The sequence below is a fragment of the Vidua chalybeata genome, chromosome 4 (genome assembly GCF_026979565.1).
Source record: "Vidua chalybeata isolate OUT-0048 chromosome 4, bVidCha1 merged haplotype, whole genome shotgun sequence".
Taxonomy (NCBI): domain Eukaryota; kingdom Metazoa; phylum Chordata; class Aves; order Passeriformes; family Viduidae; genus Vidua; species Vidua chalybeata.
Genome location: NC_071533.1, coordinates 11,452,662 through 11,470,521, shown reverse-complemented (window position 1 = coordinate 11,470,521; position 17,860 = coordinate 11,452,662). Strand labels below are relative to the sequence as shown.

General features: G+C 36.0%; 1 protein-coding gene across 4 annotated transcripts in view; it reads left to right on the top strand.

The window, feature by feature from the left end:
- Nucleotides 1–13,237, top strand: part of PCDH10 (protocadherin 10) — a 37,582-nt gene extending 24,345 nt beyond the window's left edge. Inside the window, exons 5-7 of one of the 4 annotated variants that reach the window (XM_053941034.1) lie at nt 3,932–4,027; nt 6,041–6,115; nt 8,402–13,237. In XM_053941034.1, coding sequence (XP_053797009.1) covers nt 3,932–4,027; nt 6,041–6,075 — 131 coding nt within the window. In that variant the 3' untranslated portion in view covers nt 6,076–6,115; nt 8,402–13,237. The remainder of the gene's footprint in view (nt 1–3,931; nt 4,028–6,040; nt 6,116–8,401) is intronic. The other 3 variants (XM_053941037.1, XM_053941036.1, XM_053941038.1) reach the window with 3 other exon arrangements.
- The last annotated feature ends 4,623 nt before the right edge of the window (nt 13,238–17,860 follow it).

Below are 17,860 nucleotides of genomic sequence, written 5' to 3'. Positions count from 1 at the left end.
ATACACATGAACCTATTTCATATGTGTAAAGGCTGTTATTCTACATGACATTTTCAAAGGTCATCAGAACTAGCGTGGCTTAGAAAGGAAAAATAAAGGATGCAGAGTAGATCCTCCCAAAGAAGTACAGGGATGACAGACTCCTGGTTTTGCAAGTGAGCTGAGTCTTCTGACTTTATCTTTTTCACCTTCAGCATCACAGCTGCATTCAGCCCTGGAGAAAGATCCATTATGAAACTGCTTGAACGCAACCTTTCTTTATTCATAAGGAATTTTATAGATGCTGATAGTGTGAATTCATCTTTTGTCAGAGTAAAATTCTGTCACTTTGTGACTTTTTTAGTTGACTGTTTGGGTTTTAATTTAACATCCATCTCTGCTCAATTGGAGTTTAGATGACAATTGAATAGAGTTGCACACAGCTGTGCATATTGATAGGAACTCAGATCTAAAGAAGTTCTACCTCACAAATGAGATGCAGCAATAACTTTTTTTCTGCTCCACTTGAGATAAAGGACTGAGTGCTTTGTACTTCCACGCTCCTTTATGGCTACTCCGATGAATTAAACAGGATCCTTTCCACCACTGGAATGTCATGGTCTGTACTCTCACACTCTCTGGCCTGCCTTTAGCCTGTGTCAAGTAGCTTTTTTCCCTAAAAAGTCTGGGACACGGTGCCAGGCACCATTCCTGAAAGCAGATTGAATATGTTCATATGCTGTGGCCCACATAGATTGCTTGCTATGGCTGAGGAATTTTAATAATGTAGATATAAATCATTCCATTCTGGTAGTCTTAAGTGACAAAGAATGGTGATGGGCACACTTCATTTATGGATAGAAACAAGCCAACATGTGATTTTGAAAAAGAGAAGTTTTGGAAGGCTTGTGAGAAGCCTTTGATACCCTTAAGTGTGTTATCTTGGTAAACTGGGAAAGTCTCCCTGAAATCAGAGTGTGTGCTGCTCATGACAAGCAGTGCACTTTAGAAACAGAGAATAAAACATTCAGAAAAAGAATGGAAACATACTTGTCAGGTCATAATACCAGCTAATCCCTGCTAGGAGAGAGGAGCATTGGAAAAAACATCATGGCAAAGATAAATTGGATAAGAATTCATAGTGTGATGCTGATGTAATGCTGTAATGCATGTTACCTCATGTTAGAACAAGTAAATTTAATTATTTCAGGCCAAACCCTGCATGAATAATTTAGACACCTCTGAAGGCCACCAAATGGTGATCTACATGTCTGCTTTTCCCTGGAATCTATAGGGAACTGAGGCACTTATGAGCAATTTAGGAGAAATGGTTCATATCCCTCCTCTTCTCCCCCGGGCTCTGAAAATTTTAAGTCACATTGTAGCTGGCTTTTAGTGTGTTCTGCATTGGTTTACCCTCAAACTGAAATGTTCATTTTCAGGCTTGTCAGCTGAAAGAAATGTGTACTGCAGATTTTGTAAGAATGCAATAAAAGTGGTGAATTTTGAAAAGCAAAGAATAAAAGCAAATCAAGAAAAAAGGAAAGATTGAGGAGAGTAAATTACTGTTGCATACAAACACATAAGCAATTTTTATTTAAAAAATTAACAAAAGGAATCAAATAGGAGTTTTACTAAGCATGATACCAGAATTATTAGCTTATATTGAGTTGCAAAGAACATGGATTGGTACTACAACATGTATGCAATTAAAATAAATTGTTGACAAAGAATTTGGAAATATTCTTAGGGAATATGCTCTGTGCTGTAAGTTTGACATACATCAGGAGTAATTTGGGAGTTATTTAATAGGCTTTAACACAGTACATATTTATAAGAACTCTTGCAAATTTAAATATTCTGTGGTTCTCTGACTTTAATGGTGATGTCATGTATTATCTTTAGTCTTTTCAGGTAGATAATGTGGTTATAATAGTACAGAAAGACAAAGAAGCTTTATTCTCACTTGTATCTTGTGGAAAAAATGGTCTTTTTTGTTTTTATAGTACATTATAGAATACAGCTTAGTACTTTTCTCTGCTGAGTTGTAGTAACTAAAAAGCATTGTTTCAGTAGTGAATAATCAGAACCAGAGATAAATCAAATCTGACATCTACTATGCCACTGGCTTTTGCTGGGGGTGGAAAAGAAAAATTCTCTGCATTTAGAACAGAAAATCAAAATCCAGGGCTTGATTCAAAAGTCAATCCTTCTTAGTCACGTGCTTGATGTAAAGCACATGTTGATTAAGGTCACTGCTTAAATGAACTGGGAATTGAGTAATTGTTCTTAAGAACAGAAAAGCTTTTTTTTTTTCTTTTTTTTTTCCTTCTTTTTTTTTTTTTTCTTTTCCAGAGGATTAGCGAAGTCCAGGTAGCAAATAAATCTCAGAGCACCCAGTAGCACCAGGGAAATATTATTTCAGTGGCTGTCATGTGTGTCAGCATTTGTATCAGTCATCTCACTTGCCATATCAAAATAGTTGCATGTTTCAAGCATTGAAAATATCTAAATACCCTCTAAGTATGTACTTTCCAATCTCAAAGCTATCAAAGCTAAAATAAGTGGCAATATGTGTAAATCAGCAATTTGGTCAAAAATGTTTTTCTAAAAATAATGATAATCTGTTGTTGGTCTAGAACATGATGTTCAAATTTGAAAAGTGGCAGTTCTGTGCTTAAGTGCAAAGGATAAACCTTCCACCCCCTTTTCCTGGAGTAGGTAGCGCTACTTGTCAGGTTTAATGCATTGTGGTCAGTGCAGTATCCAGCACTGTCAAATTTTGGCATGGTTGAGAATCCTTTCTTGAACTGATTTAAATGAATATAGACATGGAAATGTATGCACTCAATGAAAGGAGAAAGAAAAGCACAATATGCATGGTTACATAGTTTTCTTTAAACAAAGAAACAGGGTTTTTTTTTAACATAATCATATTTGTTCCTGAAGTAAATATATACTCTCAAATGAAGGAAAGGTTTTAATGGCCTGTGGAGATTTTTTATTTAGCTAAAATTAAGTTTCCAGAAAACTTTCTGTGCAGGAATAAAAACTTTTGCATTTTGGCCTACTCTAATTTATTCACAGCCTGAAGACCCAGTGCTCACAATTGGTTTTCTTGTTTCACATGAAATCTGGGTAATTGTACCCATCACTCCAAATGCTGTCGGTTTATTTTAGAAACAATATTTATATCTTGGATTTTGCAGATGCCAGAAGGAACATTTCAGCCATACTGAGTGCCATATTCTTATTAGGGGAAAATTCTACGCTGGGGCAACTGACAGGTTCACGTGCAGGAGCTTCTCCTGCCTTGCCTGTCTTGTCACATGCCAGCATTCGACAGGCAGAACGTGGTTTCATTGTCACCTAACACCTTTAGTGTCCTTCAGGACCCTTCTGACACACTCCTAAAGCACACAGGGATCACCAAAGCCAGCAGACTCACTGGCATTAGGGAGATTTGATCTTATTTCATTATTTAACTATATTTTCAAGTGCAAAAGTATGTTCCATCTTCCTTGCCCCCCCCCCAAACTATTTGATATTATGCAGAGTTTAAAAACCCCATTAATTGTGTAAAATTAAATATGGGCATCTGGAATGCAAGGTGTTTTATCCAAGAGTTCTCTACAGGATATATAGATTTGAAGAATAAAGCACTAAACCTTGAAAGAAAAGGAAAAGAGTTCCCCTTAAACTAATTCATGAGGAAAAGATATATGAATAAAATGCTATTTTTATATTTGTGTATCAAAGTTTATTGGCCTAGATAAGACACTCTCTTTTTATAATGCCATTAATGGAATAGTAATAAAAGATTATTAGCAATGCTTTAGCAAACTTCTTTAAGTAATAGATCACTTTTAAATGGAAAAACAAAAAGACTTTATGGATTGCAAAATATACTGAATTGACACTTGCAGTGACTGGAATGCTTTTTTATCCACAGAACATGGGTGGCAGCAGAGTAATCCCCATCCTACATCCCCCAGCCCCAGCCCCAGCCGTGTGTCTCACCCTTTACCTGGATGCACCACTACGAAGGGTGAGGGAGCTATGGTAGTTTACTCTGCATTCCCATTCACTTGTTGACCTCTTTCCAGAAAACATAGTCTTGATATCTGAGCTGCTGAACTCTGAGCTGACTGGAACAGCCAGGTTATTTCTGACAGAATACATTCTACCACTTCTTAGGTCTTGTTCTCTATTTGCTTGGGCAGAGTTAGAACAGAAGTGCTGAACTTGCAGACTGGTTGGTTGGTTGGTCACCAGAATTATAATTTTCTGGCTCTGGTTAAGCTGATGGGACTTAGTGAAAGAGCCATGTTTCATATGCTACAGTTAACATGTAGACTGTAAGGCAAAATATAAAGGACAGTTAAAATTAACAATGCAGATTTAAAACCAACCTTGCCGTAATGCATATGAAATAATTCACTCCTTTTTAAGTTATTGCTCACTGCAAGTGAAGCCAGAATAGCTGGGCTGTTTCTGAATGAAATGCAGGAAGTTACAGCATCCTGTGTTCCTTCATCATTTGCTGTGCTCTGTGGGGAAGGCTTGATCTGGGTGGTGTGGTGAGGCATGCAGTTTGTATAGGGGACCCACAAGAGAAGACAGTGAGTTGAGTGCTTGCACAGAAGCCCGTATGTGAAAGCCTGTGTGAAGGCAAATATTGCTTGGATGTTGTCTGAACTTATGGAATGTAGATCTGAAACAAGATAAGAGTTTACATAGTGGCTTTACCCCTGTTCTACTGTTGCAGGTTTTTTTTTTTTTTTTTTTTTTTTTTTTTTTTTTTTTTTTGGTTTTTTTTGTTTTGTTTTGTTTTGTTTTTTTTTTATTTAAAAGAAAGGGGTTTAGGTCATCTTTCTCCTAAGTGAAGGGGGATCAGGAGTATATCTGTAACAGCAACAGCATGCCTGGTATTTTATATTCTTTGGAAATTTTATCGTTTAGCAGTTCCTTTGGATCTTCAGGCTGTTGGCACTTCTAGGGGGACTCAGCAGTTGTTCTGTTAAGAGGAGAAGTAATGCTACAGGAGCTTATGGAGCTCTTAAATATAGTCCAGAGGGAAAGTGACAATGGTTATAAAAGGTATAGGATGGGTTTATAGTATGGGTTTTCTTTCGCTGCTTGGGTTGCCAGCTGTGGAGAGAAACTCTGAGCCCTTTCTCTGTCTGCTTTAGATTAGCTACCACTGCTAAGCAGGAGCAAAATTTGATTCAGAGAGTTTGAAGGTGTTCCAAGCACAGACAATCCCTTCTAGGTTTTTCCATAAGAGGAAATGCTCCTGCCTGTACTCACAGTTATAAAGTAAAAATCCAACATCAAGTTTGGATGTAATAGGATGATTTGCAACTGTGTGAAAGGAAGATTTATTAAAGAGACAAGGGCTTTACAGTATTTTCTGTTCATTTCTGATCCATGAACTCTTTCCTGTTTATTGTGTTAGTGCTTTTAATTTCTTTTTCTGTTCAACTACCACTGGTGTCTTTGCATGTCTTCTCTTATCAGTCTACACAGAATTAGCTCACTGTGGATGGGAGGCTTATTAGGGTGTATTGAGCAACAAATGAATCTTAATATATTTTTGCCAGTTCTTATTTTATTACTTCATTTTGTTTTATTTTATTTTATTTATTTTATTTTATTCCATATAAATTGTATGCATTATGTACTCTTACTGTGACGCTGAAAATCTTTGTTGTTCCGGGAAGGATCAATACAGCACAAATCTTGTACCCTAAGAATTTTAATTGTAATGCTTGTGAATCTTTAATCATCTTGTTCATGGCAGATAATATGAGAATATATGTACAATTAGTATAATTACATTATCAGAATTATAGAACTGCTTGTGATTAAAGCTTTTTTTCTGACTACCCATATTCACACAGACTTGAAGGTTCCCTGTGTACTAGTTTGAGAGTTTGGAACAGATGATAAAATAGGGATGAAAGAGAGAGCTGTTATCTCAGAGGAGATATTAGGCACCAGAAATTATGGTGTTCTTGTTCCAGCTCTTACACTGACTGTGATACTTCCATTTCTATAGCACTTGCCATCTCTGGATCTCAAAGTGGATTATAAAGAATAGTGATTTAAACCTTCCTGCACCTCTAGGAGATAGGTAAGCAATATTATTCCCATTTTACAGATGGAGAAATTGTGATACAGAGAGGCTTAGTGTTTGTTATTTAAAAGTTTATTTATGAACACACATGCATGCACACACAGAGAACTGGAAACAGATGTCCGAACTTTCATTGCTCTCTTTTTTAAGTTGAGTCCATCCTCCTTTCCATTTAACCTCTCTGATTTATATTCCCCATCTGTAAAAAGACGGAAACTGGTATAGACATGGAGAGATCTGCTTGCACATAAATTTATGTGCAGAACCAGAAAAAAAGCTAAACAAACACAGAGCACAAAAGTTGCTTTTAAAATCCAATGCTTTTTATGTGTTGGCAGAGGATATTTTAAGATTTGGTACAACAATTTTTGTAGGTGGGGAGAGTTGCAGTAGTTCTGCAACTTTAATGCATAATATTTAGTTATTGCTATTATTGTTTTGTAATATAAGCATGTTAACTGGAGATTAAAAATTTCAAAATCCATCAATTTTCATGGCAAAAGGCCAGACACAGCCAGTAACTCAGTGTCTGCATTATCTGGAAGATGACGCCACATCAGTACCACCAAGGCACTGTGTCAGACAGGAGTGGGACAGTGGTGCTGCGTAAAACAGTGACTGCCCCAGCTGCATCCCTTTTTATCTTTCTCCCAGCAAAGTCCTACTGTGTCTGTAGTGCAGCATGAGTTCCTCAGTGGCAGACACCAATCTAGACAACTATGCCTAAATATTTACAAGAGAACTGAAATTATGACTGAACTTTGGGAAAAAAATTAAAGATCAAATAAAAGTCTTGTTATTTTTACTACTATTATTGGAATGATTTTTTTTTGTAATGTTAAAAAATATGCTTTAAAAGATATCTAGATACTGGATTAATCTGATCATGCACTGCATCAAAACATCATGTAGGTTCTGATCTCATTATTTTTAAAAACATTGTTTAAAAACATCTTGCAGAAGATTTTAAAAATTCTTTCTAATTCTGCTACTAATTTGCTGCAGAACTGAAACATTGAAAACCTCATCTATTAGATGTTTTATTTTTAACAACACATCTGGCAATTTTCTCTATATTGAACAGATAGCTTATACAGAAATGTTTTTCACATTTTTCTGTGTGCACCCTGTAGCATAGGCAGGCTAGATTAGACAAACATCCAACACCCACAGTAACATTTTCCTGTAAGTAATCTAACTTCCTTGTGACACAGTACCCAGATTTCATACCTTTACTAGTGAATATATATCTAGGAAATAAGTATGGCTAATGTATATATTTATGTTAAATGGAATGGAGACTGGATGTGTTTATGTGTCACCACGCAAGCATCAACCTGTACATGATTCAAAGATTCATTCAGAAGTTAAGATTCTTTTTTCTGTTTCACTTGTAAAACTCCGTGCAGAGAAGCAGACTGAATTGCAGGTAGGGATTAAATTGATTTGGATATAAGGTAACACCTGATTATATCATGATAAGTTTTACCAGATAAGAATGGTGCTGATGCTAATTATAATACTTGAGCAAGTAAGTTCATTGTTATATGTGTGATTGAGATCAGAATTTAACCTGGGGTCTTCCTGAATGCTGGTACAAATAATTTGTTACTTTTGCTCCCAATTACAGTTAAATTAGCCAGAGTCTTGAGGTAATACAGCTACTGCAGCTGATGGATTAGGATATGGCTTTGCTAACGCATTGACCTTCTTCATCTGTGTAACATGAGTTAATTTTCGGCCTGACAGTAAATGCTGAAATTTGAATTGTAGCACTAATGCACCGTTTTTTTTTTTTTCATCTGTCAAACCAGACTGAAGGGTCATTTAGTGATGAGGGTAATGGTTCACTTTGAAAGAGAAGGAAAATCAGCTTCTGAATTTTAGGGGGAATTCTAGATCTTGCTTCAAAAAACAAGCTGAACTAGGTAAAAATTAGCCTGTGAAATTTCAGTAATATTTCACCAATAAGTCTGAATATTTGCCTTAGCCTTATACTGGTTCTGTACAGGCGCATTGGAACATTTACCATGACATGTTAGACAGAATATTAAAACAGCCTATGAAATTTGGTATTCAGGCTATCAAGCCTCAAAAAGAGGCTTTCTCTGGAAAGTGAATCAACATTAAACTGTTTGCTATAATAAGAATTTCCAGCGTCAGTTTGTGACAAGTTTTGATTGTGTCTCTACACCCTAAGAAATCCTAAACCTAAGAACTGTTGGAGACTGATTTTTTTTTATTTTTGTTCCTCTCAGAAGTGTCTTTCTTTCTTTCCTGCAGCACGGAAAAGGATATGCTAGTCACTTCTACAGGACTTACCTGAAGCAGCATGATTTGCACAAAAGAAAGTCGACCAACAAAAAGCATCAGCTTTCAACTTCATTATCTTGGCCATCCAGTTCTGTGTAACTGAAGGATTTGTGTGCTGTTGGAGACATCCTGGCCAACAATAGGACCTAATTGCTCTCAGCAGGCCTGAGAAATGAGTTGAAATGTGTAGAACTGTAGAAACTTCAGAGGCAACTGATCTTGCCTCTCTGATCAGTGTGTGCCTGTTTACAGCACTATATATCTTTCTCTCTCCAAAATGTCACTGAGCCCTTTAGATGTTTATATTCACCACAAAAAGCCAATCGTACAGATAAAAGAGATGTGCATTATAAATGCAATATCACTGTTTTAAACTTGACTGTTTTATATTATTTTTGTGTGATCAAGTGTTCCCCAAACTATTCCAACTTTACAAGAGAGATTGTGATCATGTTCTTTTCACCTGTGGGTCGTAAAAATGTTGTTAATCTGAAGACCCACAAAATTATCAAAGACATTTCTGTAGTTTATACACCGTGTTGCAAAGTGTTTACTGTACTATTTCAAAGCTTCTAAATAAATATAAAATATATATATATTATATTATATATAATTTTCCGAAAAACGTGGTACAACTTAGTTGATTTTTAAATGGATTCATACAGTCTACACCATACACTAAAGCGAGAAGATAATTCAGGGTTCCTAAGCTATCCTTGCTAAAAACAAAAATAAAATAAACCTTTAATAGTACTTCCCCAAAATTGGTATTTTGGTCAATCCTGTTTTTCTTGTTTAAAAAAAAAAAAAGCTGTAAGCAACAACATTTTGTCTAAAAAGTTGTAAGGAATTTTCAATGCCAAAGATGCAGCTGTCAATATGACCCGAATGAGCGCTATGTACTATCAGAGGTATAAACCACTCTCCATTATTTTGATTATGTTTCTATGGTTTTTAATTTGGAATCACAAAATCTTTTATAAGGCTCTATAAATTCACCTGTATATGTTGTTTAAAAGAACACTGGGTGTCTGTACATTTTGCAATGTAAGATATAATGTAAGTGAAGTTAAGTATTTTAAGAAAATCATCCCAAGCTCATAAATATGTATACATACATACATAAATACATACACACACACACAAACACCCACACATCTCTCTTTAACATAGTTTTGTGAAACTATACAAATATATTGCCTAAAAATATTTCTCTTGTGGCTAGGAATAGTTGTTGATAGAATTCAAATTACAAAGGCAAAGTATATGCCAGACTCTTTTATTACAAAGGAGATTTCCAATTAGGAACATGGCACATTCTCAGCTGACCCCTGTCCCATTGGAGTTAAAATGGTGTTGGCCACCATCTTTGTTGGGAAAAGGATTAAGCCCTTGCATATAATCTTTATGTTCTGTAATAATTCTGTGGTCTGAAACAGTATCTTAGAGCGTTTCTTTTCTATGAAATATTGAAAAAAGTAAAATTTCAAAGGTAAAGTTTAAAACTACTTTCATGTCCATGGAGTTTAAGTACCATTTACTAAATGTAAAAATCTAGTAAAATTTTTTCTTTTTTTTTTTTTTGTGTTGTGATTTTTTTCCCCCCACTGTACCTTAATACATCAAATAATGAAAGCAAATGAGAGTACACCTTGTTGTCAGCCAATGCCTAGCTAAATTCAGACCAATTCCTACTGATGATTCAATATTAAGTAAAACAAGAGAAAAAGTTCAGTTGATTGCAGTGGGATTTGGATCATGCCATTATATAGGAATTCTGTGGTCCCCACCAATGCTGTTGTGGGATGAATGTGTGAGAGGTCACTGCTATGTCATAGTAGAATTTGGGTTTCTTATTTTTGTTTGTTGGTTCTGGGTTTTTTTGTTCTTTGTAATGGCAGTTTCTGTTAGATAGGAGTATATAAATCACCTGTATGAAAACCATCTTGCTGCGGATTCAAATGTACACAGGGAATCCAGCATTCCTGATCAAAATCCACAAGTTCTTTGTAGAACTAGTGGACAGGGCCCTGCTGTTGTTAATTTAATATTCCAAACAAAATTATATGCTCATTAAACACTTCAATGTGCACATCCAGCACATTTGTATAACGACAAATTGTTTCATTAGGTCCTTTTAAAAATGTGTGATATACAAAACCTAATTCAAAAATCCCCCAAACAACTTCAATAGCTATTGATTTGAGCAAATAAAACAGTGAAATGTTCCTCCTGCTCTAGGTAGCAGACCGTTTTGTTGCCTACAGGCTTCATTTATTTTATGAAGAAAAGAAATGGAATTTGTGACAAATATTTCATTTAAAGGAGATTGTTAGATTCTTGTTTCTGCTTTTAAAGCAAGAAAGTCCTTGCCATTCTGAAACCTGTTTCTAAGTAAGTTTTTAATACAGACATATATTGTAATTTATGGTAGTTTTTTTGTATTTGGGAGGAAAAGGAAATGGTTTTACTTTCTATTTCATGGGCAGCCAAAGTGTTTCTGTTTAATGGAACTCTTGTCACATTTTGCATGCCATTTTTTTTTCTGAAAAAATTATTAACCATGTCATGTCCTGTCATTAATTTCCAAAACTGAACTCTTCCCATCAAGTATGATATACATACAGATTTATTAATCTTTTTTATTTTTATTAAATGTTAAATATCATTGGCATTGGTCTGTATATACACAAAAATCCTTCTGAGTTCTCTGGAGAGTCCTAGAGGGAGTTATGATAGGATGCAGAAGTGACAAGGAAAAGGAAGAACTGAAGTACTACAGCCTGAGCTCTCAAGATGATGCTGTAGCTTTTGCTGATTTCCCTTGCTCACTGTGAGTTTTGGTGCCCTAACATTTGCTGGCACAAGCCTTGGGACACATTAAAACCCAACACATAGCTCTCTCCCAAGAGCAGAGCAAACTGGGCAGTGCCAAGGCTCAATTTGTCCCGTTTCTTTGTTTTAGTGGGCAGCTGGCCACCTCCCTTTGAAATTGCCTTGTTCAGCATCTCCCATGTATTCCGTCATGCTGCTGGTTGCAGGGACAGGTCTGTAAATGCCTTCAGACCTCAGCTTGTGTGTGTGCCTCTTCCTCTGAGCAGAGGTGATGCAAATATTGAAGGACTCTCATCTGCCTGTTGGACCCAACAGTGAACTGAAAGTAATCAGGAAATGTTTAGGTTGGATATTAAGGGGAAAGATTGATGCCCATAAAACTGAGATGAGGAAGGTTTTGGAATCTCCTTCATTGAAGGTTTTCAAGGACAGTGCAAAAAAATACCTGTAAGGGATTATATAAGTGTACTTAAACTTGCCTCAGAGAAAAAGCACAGAGAAGGCTCTCAGTCCTGTTGTTCTGTAATGCTCCTACTGGGGCATGCTGAGCTTTGGAGGAGTTAATCCGTGCACAGCTGTAGGGATAAGAATGTTCTATCCTTCAATTAGTTATTTGAAGCAATATTTAATGTTTCAATTTACCATTTATGAGCATAATAGAACGAGCTGCCTGTGAGAGTAACTGTCTTTGGAGTAAATGAGAGTTCAAGCAGAGAAGACAGGGTCTTATAAAAGATAACAGTATGAAATCAGTTCTGTGAATCTTTTTCTTTTTTTTTTTTTTTTACATTTCTGATTTAGATATGTAGCAATAGTTTTCTAAGCAGCTTGCCTATTAAAATTCTTAAAAATCAGACTTTAGTTTCTTCCAAAACTTAGAAATACTAAAACATTTGAACATATTCTTAAATTAGTGGAACAAGGTGTAGTAATTAGTGTTGTTGCAAAATTAAGTGAAATGAAAATACACAGATAAATGCATTTGTAAAGATTCCTGCATTATAGCCTCTATATAGTTGTGGGGGAGATATGTGTGTGTGTGTGTAACTATAGTTCAAATTCTGGGAAGTTGCCATGGGATTTTTTCTTACAGCTCTTACCAATAAATGTAAACAAAAGGGTAGAAACACATGTTAGGGTAATACAAAACTAGACTTGTTCCTTAGTGTAGAATGGAGTTTTGCATTCAAGAATTAAATTCAGCCCCTTCTTCATGTGTTATACCCACAATCAAGCACGCAACTCTTTTTTTTTTTTTTTTTTTTGTTTCCAAAATGTTACCTGCTCATAGAAGGGTTTTCTTTTTCATTTTCATTCTTTTTTTAAAGTACTATCATTCCTCAGGGTAAAGGGTGGATAAATAGATCGTCTTCCTAGGCTGATAAATTGCAATTGCAATTTTGGAAAGCTGTTAAATATTTGTATGTCTTACCTGGAGAAAGCTGATCATATCCTGCCACTGTTTCATGTTCTAGTCTTGAGTTTTATGGCATTTGGACTTGTGAATTAAAACCTATACAAAGGTGTAGGGGCCAAAATAAGCATCTTTGATATACATTTAATTATTGCAATTTGATTGCAAAAAATCGGCATCAGATGTCTATAAAGGGTAGAAAGTTGTTTATTCTATTCTGTTTGCAGTAACGTAAAAGACAGCCAGTAGGACTTTATTATAATACTGTGCTATGACAAATTCTGAAACTGTGAGTCAAATCCTTTGCACTGATCCCTACAATCATAGATCAAATTCTTCTTAAAGACTTCCTTTATTTTATTTTGTCTCTAAGAAATGGATACATATATATATATATAAACAAATATACACAGACATTACAACCCATTGTTGAGCATCTGTGTTTTTGTAGATATCCTCATGTGTAAGAAATAAGCAAGAACTAACTTGGACAGATTTCTTGAACTGAAATTGTTTTTGAATTTGAATTTGTTAATAAAGTTCATGATATTGACAGACATCAAGAAAAATGAAATCTCTGTGGGTATAGCTCTCCAGAAGGCAAACACTTCACTTAGGAAGAATCCTGTCAAAAAACTGTATAAATGCAACTGCTGGAAATCTTGCTGAGTCAAGATGAAAGATGCTGTGCTAAAGCTTTCTTGTTCACTGTGTCAGCACTGATTAAAGTGTCCTCTGGATGGTAACCACTTTAGGCAAGCAGAAGATACCAGAAATTGCAAGCAGGATTGAGATAATGTTTACCATTCCTGCAGAAGAGAGACTTAGACAAATAGCTGAATACATACTAAAATACTGATCTATATCATATATTATGGAAAAATAGTTAAACATTTAAGCAAAGAGAATGCTTTCAAATACATGCACTTCAAAGTTTAAAGTTCATCTGATGCTCAACTTAGAATCATATTTTGGGTAACTCGTCTTTGATTTGCACTGACCCTGGAGAGCAATGTATTGTATGACAAAGTCTTACCACTACGTGATAAAGGGAATGTAACAAAACCAACCTTAAGTTTTAGCAATCTTGGATCCAAACATTCAGGTTGCAAAACTGAGCTGTATTTTATATGCATCAGAGCCTAATTCCATTAAAGGCAGTGGCTCAAGTTGCAGTGATCTGAAGGAGAGAAAAAGGAAGTTTTCGTTTCTTTCTTTATGCATTTTTTAAGCCAGAGCAGCCTGCAACAAAATTATTTGACATCAGAAAACGGGAAACTTCTCTGGCTTTGCTTTTTAAAAAGCTGCAAAATCCAGTTTGTAAATTTGAAACTTTGGACGTGGCTACGTGTCAGTGTAAAACAGACATTTCTGATAATTTTATCTCAAAGCAAAATAACACAAGATGTTAAGTGATATAAATGTTTAGGTTTTCTATTAAGATAAAGTCAGAAATGCAGTCCTTAAAAGATAGATTCATGTGTTTATTATGCAGAAGTTCAGACAACTGAAAATTCATTGGAACAGAGTATTCTTACACTGCCCTAGTTGTTGGTTGAAAATGTGAGCAAAACAAGCAAAAAAAAAAAAATCAAACTCAACCTCATGGATGCTTCAGAAAGTTTTGCTCTGGAAGGTAACAAACAGATCCTAAGAACATTATCTCCTTTCAGATTTGGCTGAAAAATGTTTTCTATCATCTTTGCTGGTGTAACATACTTGGAGTGTAAAAGCAGTCCTCTGAATGGTTTGCACATTCACCTCAGTGGAAGGAGGGTATTCTTATTTGTTGAGAATAACCTGAAGCCTGATATCAAAATTGCCTGGTAATTCCATGTCCATCACTACAGCTTTTCTAACCAGGTATCAGAATAATTTGGGGCTGAAATGTTATGGGATGCTGCTGGAAAAGCAGTGGTGTGTCACTGTTCCTATGTGAAAATGAAGAGGAAGACTGCAAGAGAGAGATTATTCTCTTCTCTTCCTAGTCTCACAGACAACATTAATTGATACTTTAAATAGTGTTCTTTTCAGGAACATAAATATCACGAAAGGAGAAGGATTTCACCATGACAGCAATATATTTGTTGTGGCTTATGCTATAGTAAAGAAAAGAAAAAAAAAAAAAAAGAAAAAAAAAAAAAGAAAAAAAAAAGAGAATGCAAGCAGCCATTCTCATTCTCAACCCCCTGAAGATGAGGCTAAATGATGCCCTTGGAGCTCACAGCCATTCAGTTTTTGAGAGAGGCTCTGTTTGATTTATATTCTGGCTGTCAACAAAGAAAGAAAAGAGAGACTGTGCTGGAAGTTAAAGATAGGTAATTAATATAATCTAGGGGGAAAATGCAATATACCTTGTAATAACATCTTTAAATCTCACTGAGCTGCCTGAAATGATCTGTTGAAAATTGAACAAACAAGCAAACAAAACCCCCAGCACAAAAAAAAAAAAAATTCAAATTCTTGGAGCTCCAGGTACACTTTTATATTAGAGCAATCAGAGCTAAGTTGAAATAAAATAGCTGAGGTAATATATGTGAGGTATCACACTTTTCTTACACCTGTTTCCAGGGGATGGGGAAGGGGGCAGTCCTGGCATCCGGCACCTCCTTGGGGATAGGAACATTCTGGAACATTCCTTATCTTATTGTGAAAATTTAAGAATTTACGGACTTACTTCCAGATGTATTATTATATATTCTTCTTCAAATACAACTTTTTAAAGGATGATACTTCACTGTGCTTTTGACCATTTATGTCAGCTATTTTTGAGGGCTCCCTGACATTATGAATGGTTAAGTAATTGACTTACCAGTCTAACTTAAATTTTCCTTTATAATTATAGATGGAGTTGAAGCAGCCCTTATCATATAGAAACTGTGATTAAGGCTCCCAGGTTTAATTTTGCTACTTTGATTCCTGTTGTGACTTCCTATGTTACAACATAGGGAATTAATTTAATTTTGTTATTAAAGAAATACAATTTTGCTCTATTTAGTGAGTCTGATCTAAGAAGTACCCCTTAATTAGGAAAAGATGGAGGCAAAATCAAGTAGCTTACTGTTTTTCTTTTTTATATAATTTCCAGACCTACCACTGCTCAGCAAGAAGGAAATGCAGTAACAGAAAATATTTGAAGTCTGCACTTTGATTCACAGAACTAGAGAAATTGCTTTCCTCTTTCCTTTCTATCTGGAGTAAACTGGAAACCACTATTTGCATGCAAACTTTTTAGGTGTTTACTTCTTCATTCACAGACTTAAATCTGCTTTACTGAACACGTTGCTAATATTCACAGATCTAAAGCTTCAGTGGGAAAAAAACCAAACTCAAAACATCTTATGTTCTCATCCCAAATATAACTTTCAGCACTGGAAAATATATGGAAATTGAAAAAAAATTCTTTTAAAGATGGATATTTTTATTAATAGATTTTTTTAAAGATAGATTTTAAAAGATAGATTTATTGGCTGCTGTTCTGTGTATTTTTATATCCTTTATTAGTAACCAAAATATACTCCAGTGTTAAAACAGATGTCTGCATCACTACCCTTATTTTCCTGAGACACAACTGAGAAACTTCATACTGCAGAGGTGGGAACAGAACCTAGCTCCTAAATCAAAATAATAAGAGAAAAAACACCACAACAATCATTATGCAAGAAAATAATGTAAAATCACATGGGTGCTACCATACTGAGCTCTCCCCACATCCAGGTTAATGAGCTAACTAGCAATCTAGAGAGCAATATGCAATTTGGTGCCCTTGGTCTCTCTGTCAAAAGAATATATAATTATTCTTTTCAAAATGGGACAGCTTCAAAGAGAAAAATGAAGAGCTCTTCATCTTTCCACTCAGAGCCTAAATCCTTTTGGATTTGATGATTAGGGAGGGTTGGGAAAAGGAAATTGGGTTTAGAGCCCATCATATTAAAGAAGCATTTGTCCTCAGCAGCCAAGATTATGAGAAAATACTATGATCATATGGCATAAAAAGGGCATTTCTGTCAGCATTTCTTTGTCAGGTAGTTTTCTGCTCAATACTTTTTTCTGCAAACACCTAAAAAAGGGATCCTGTTTTGTTAAGATGTTTGTTAAGATGTTAAAGACTAGATACCTAAGATTTCCTGGGCAGATGGTATGACTTCTGGAATATTTTATCAGGAGGTGAGAAATATCTATTCAGTTCTTTCCACCTCATGTAATTTCTGCATCCACACTCAGCTTAGAAGAATTTCTAAAAAGCAAGTTGGAGGATTATCTCTTTTTCTACTGTTGCAGTCTGCAAGAGCATTTAAACATCTCTTGCTTCAGGAGCTAGGCACACTTGTCACCTCCCATGGCTTACCACTGATTAAATACAGACTCATTTGCTTGCTCTCCAGTGAGTGTTTGATACTGTGCAAAAAGTTTTCCTCAGTAGGTATTTGTAGATGACACAGAGAGTGGCAGAGGAGTATAACAGAGAGCTTTCTCTTCTTCCAAAGGGAGAGATCAAGAATAAACCACCCCTGAAATGCTGGTCATGTAGATGAATATCTTACCAGAAAACATTTGGACATAATGGTGGCAAGGGCAATCTAAAAATCCTACACTAAGAGAATGCATTGCTGGGAGGGACTTACCTGGTATTTACTCAGCAAATGTTGAAACATTCAGAGATTCTGGAAAATTGAATACATTTTCTGCAAGGTCTGTCCCGAGTCATTCTGTTGATGACAACAAAACTACCGTACCAGTTGAGTTGTTTCCCTGGAACAAGTGCCTGTACACCAGCATCATAAACTGCAAAGGCACAGACAAGACATAAAGTAAGAATGTGGCTTACAGAACTGCTGGTAGAAAGAGATTTGCCCACCCCTCAGATTCCCATGGACTACATTGATGGCCTCAGAATTCCCAAAATTGCCTCTCGCCCTGGTTCCCATCACCAGGCCTGATGCTGACCTCTACCATGGGCCAGTGCTTCAGCCCTTCCTTGGCCCAGTCCTGTCCCCAGGGAGGTGCTCAGTGCCCAGGGTTGGGGCTGTCTCCAGCTGCTCTCTGCTTGGGTGAGTGGGATAGACCTTGTCCTGCTACCCCTGGGGAGGCCCCCATCCCCTAAGCCCCCTGACATCAGACAGTCATGGCTCCCAGTTCTCTTTCCTTGCTGCAGGATCAGCACTTCGAAAGCCATTACC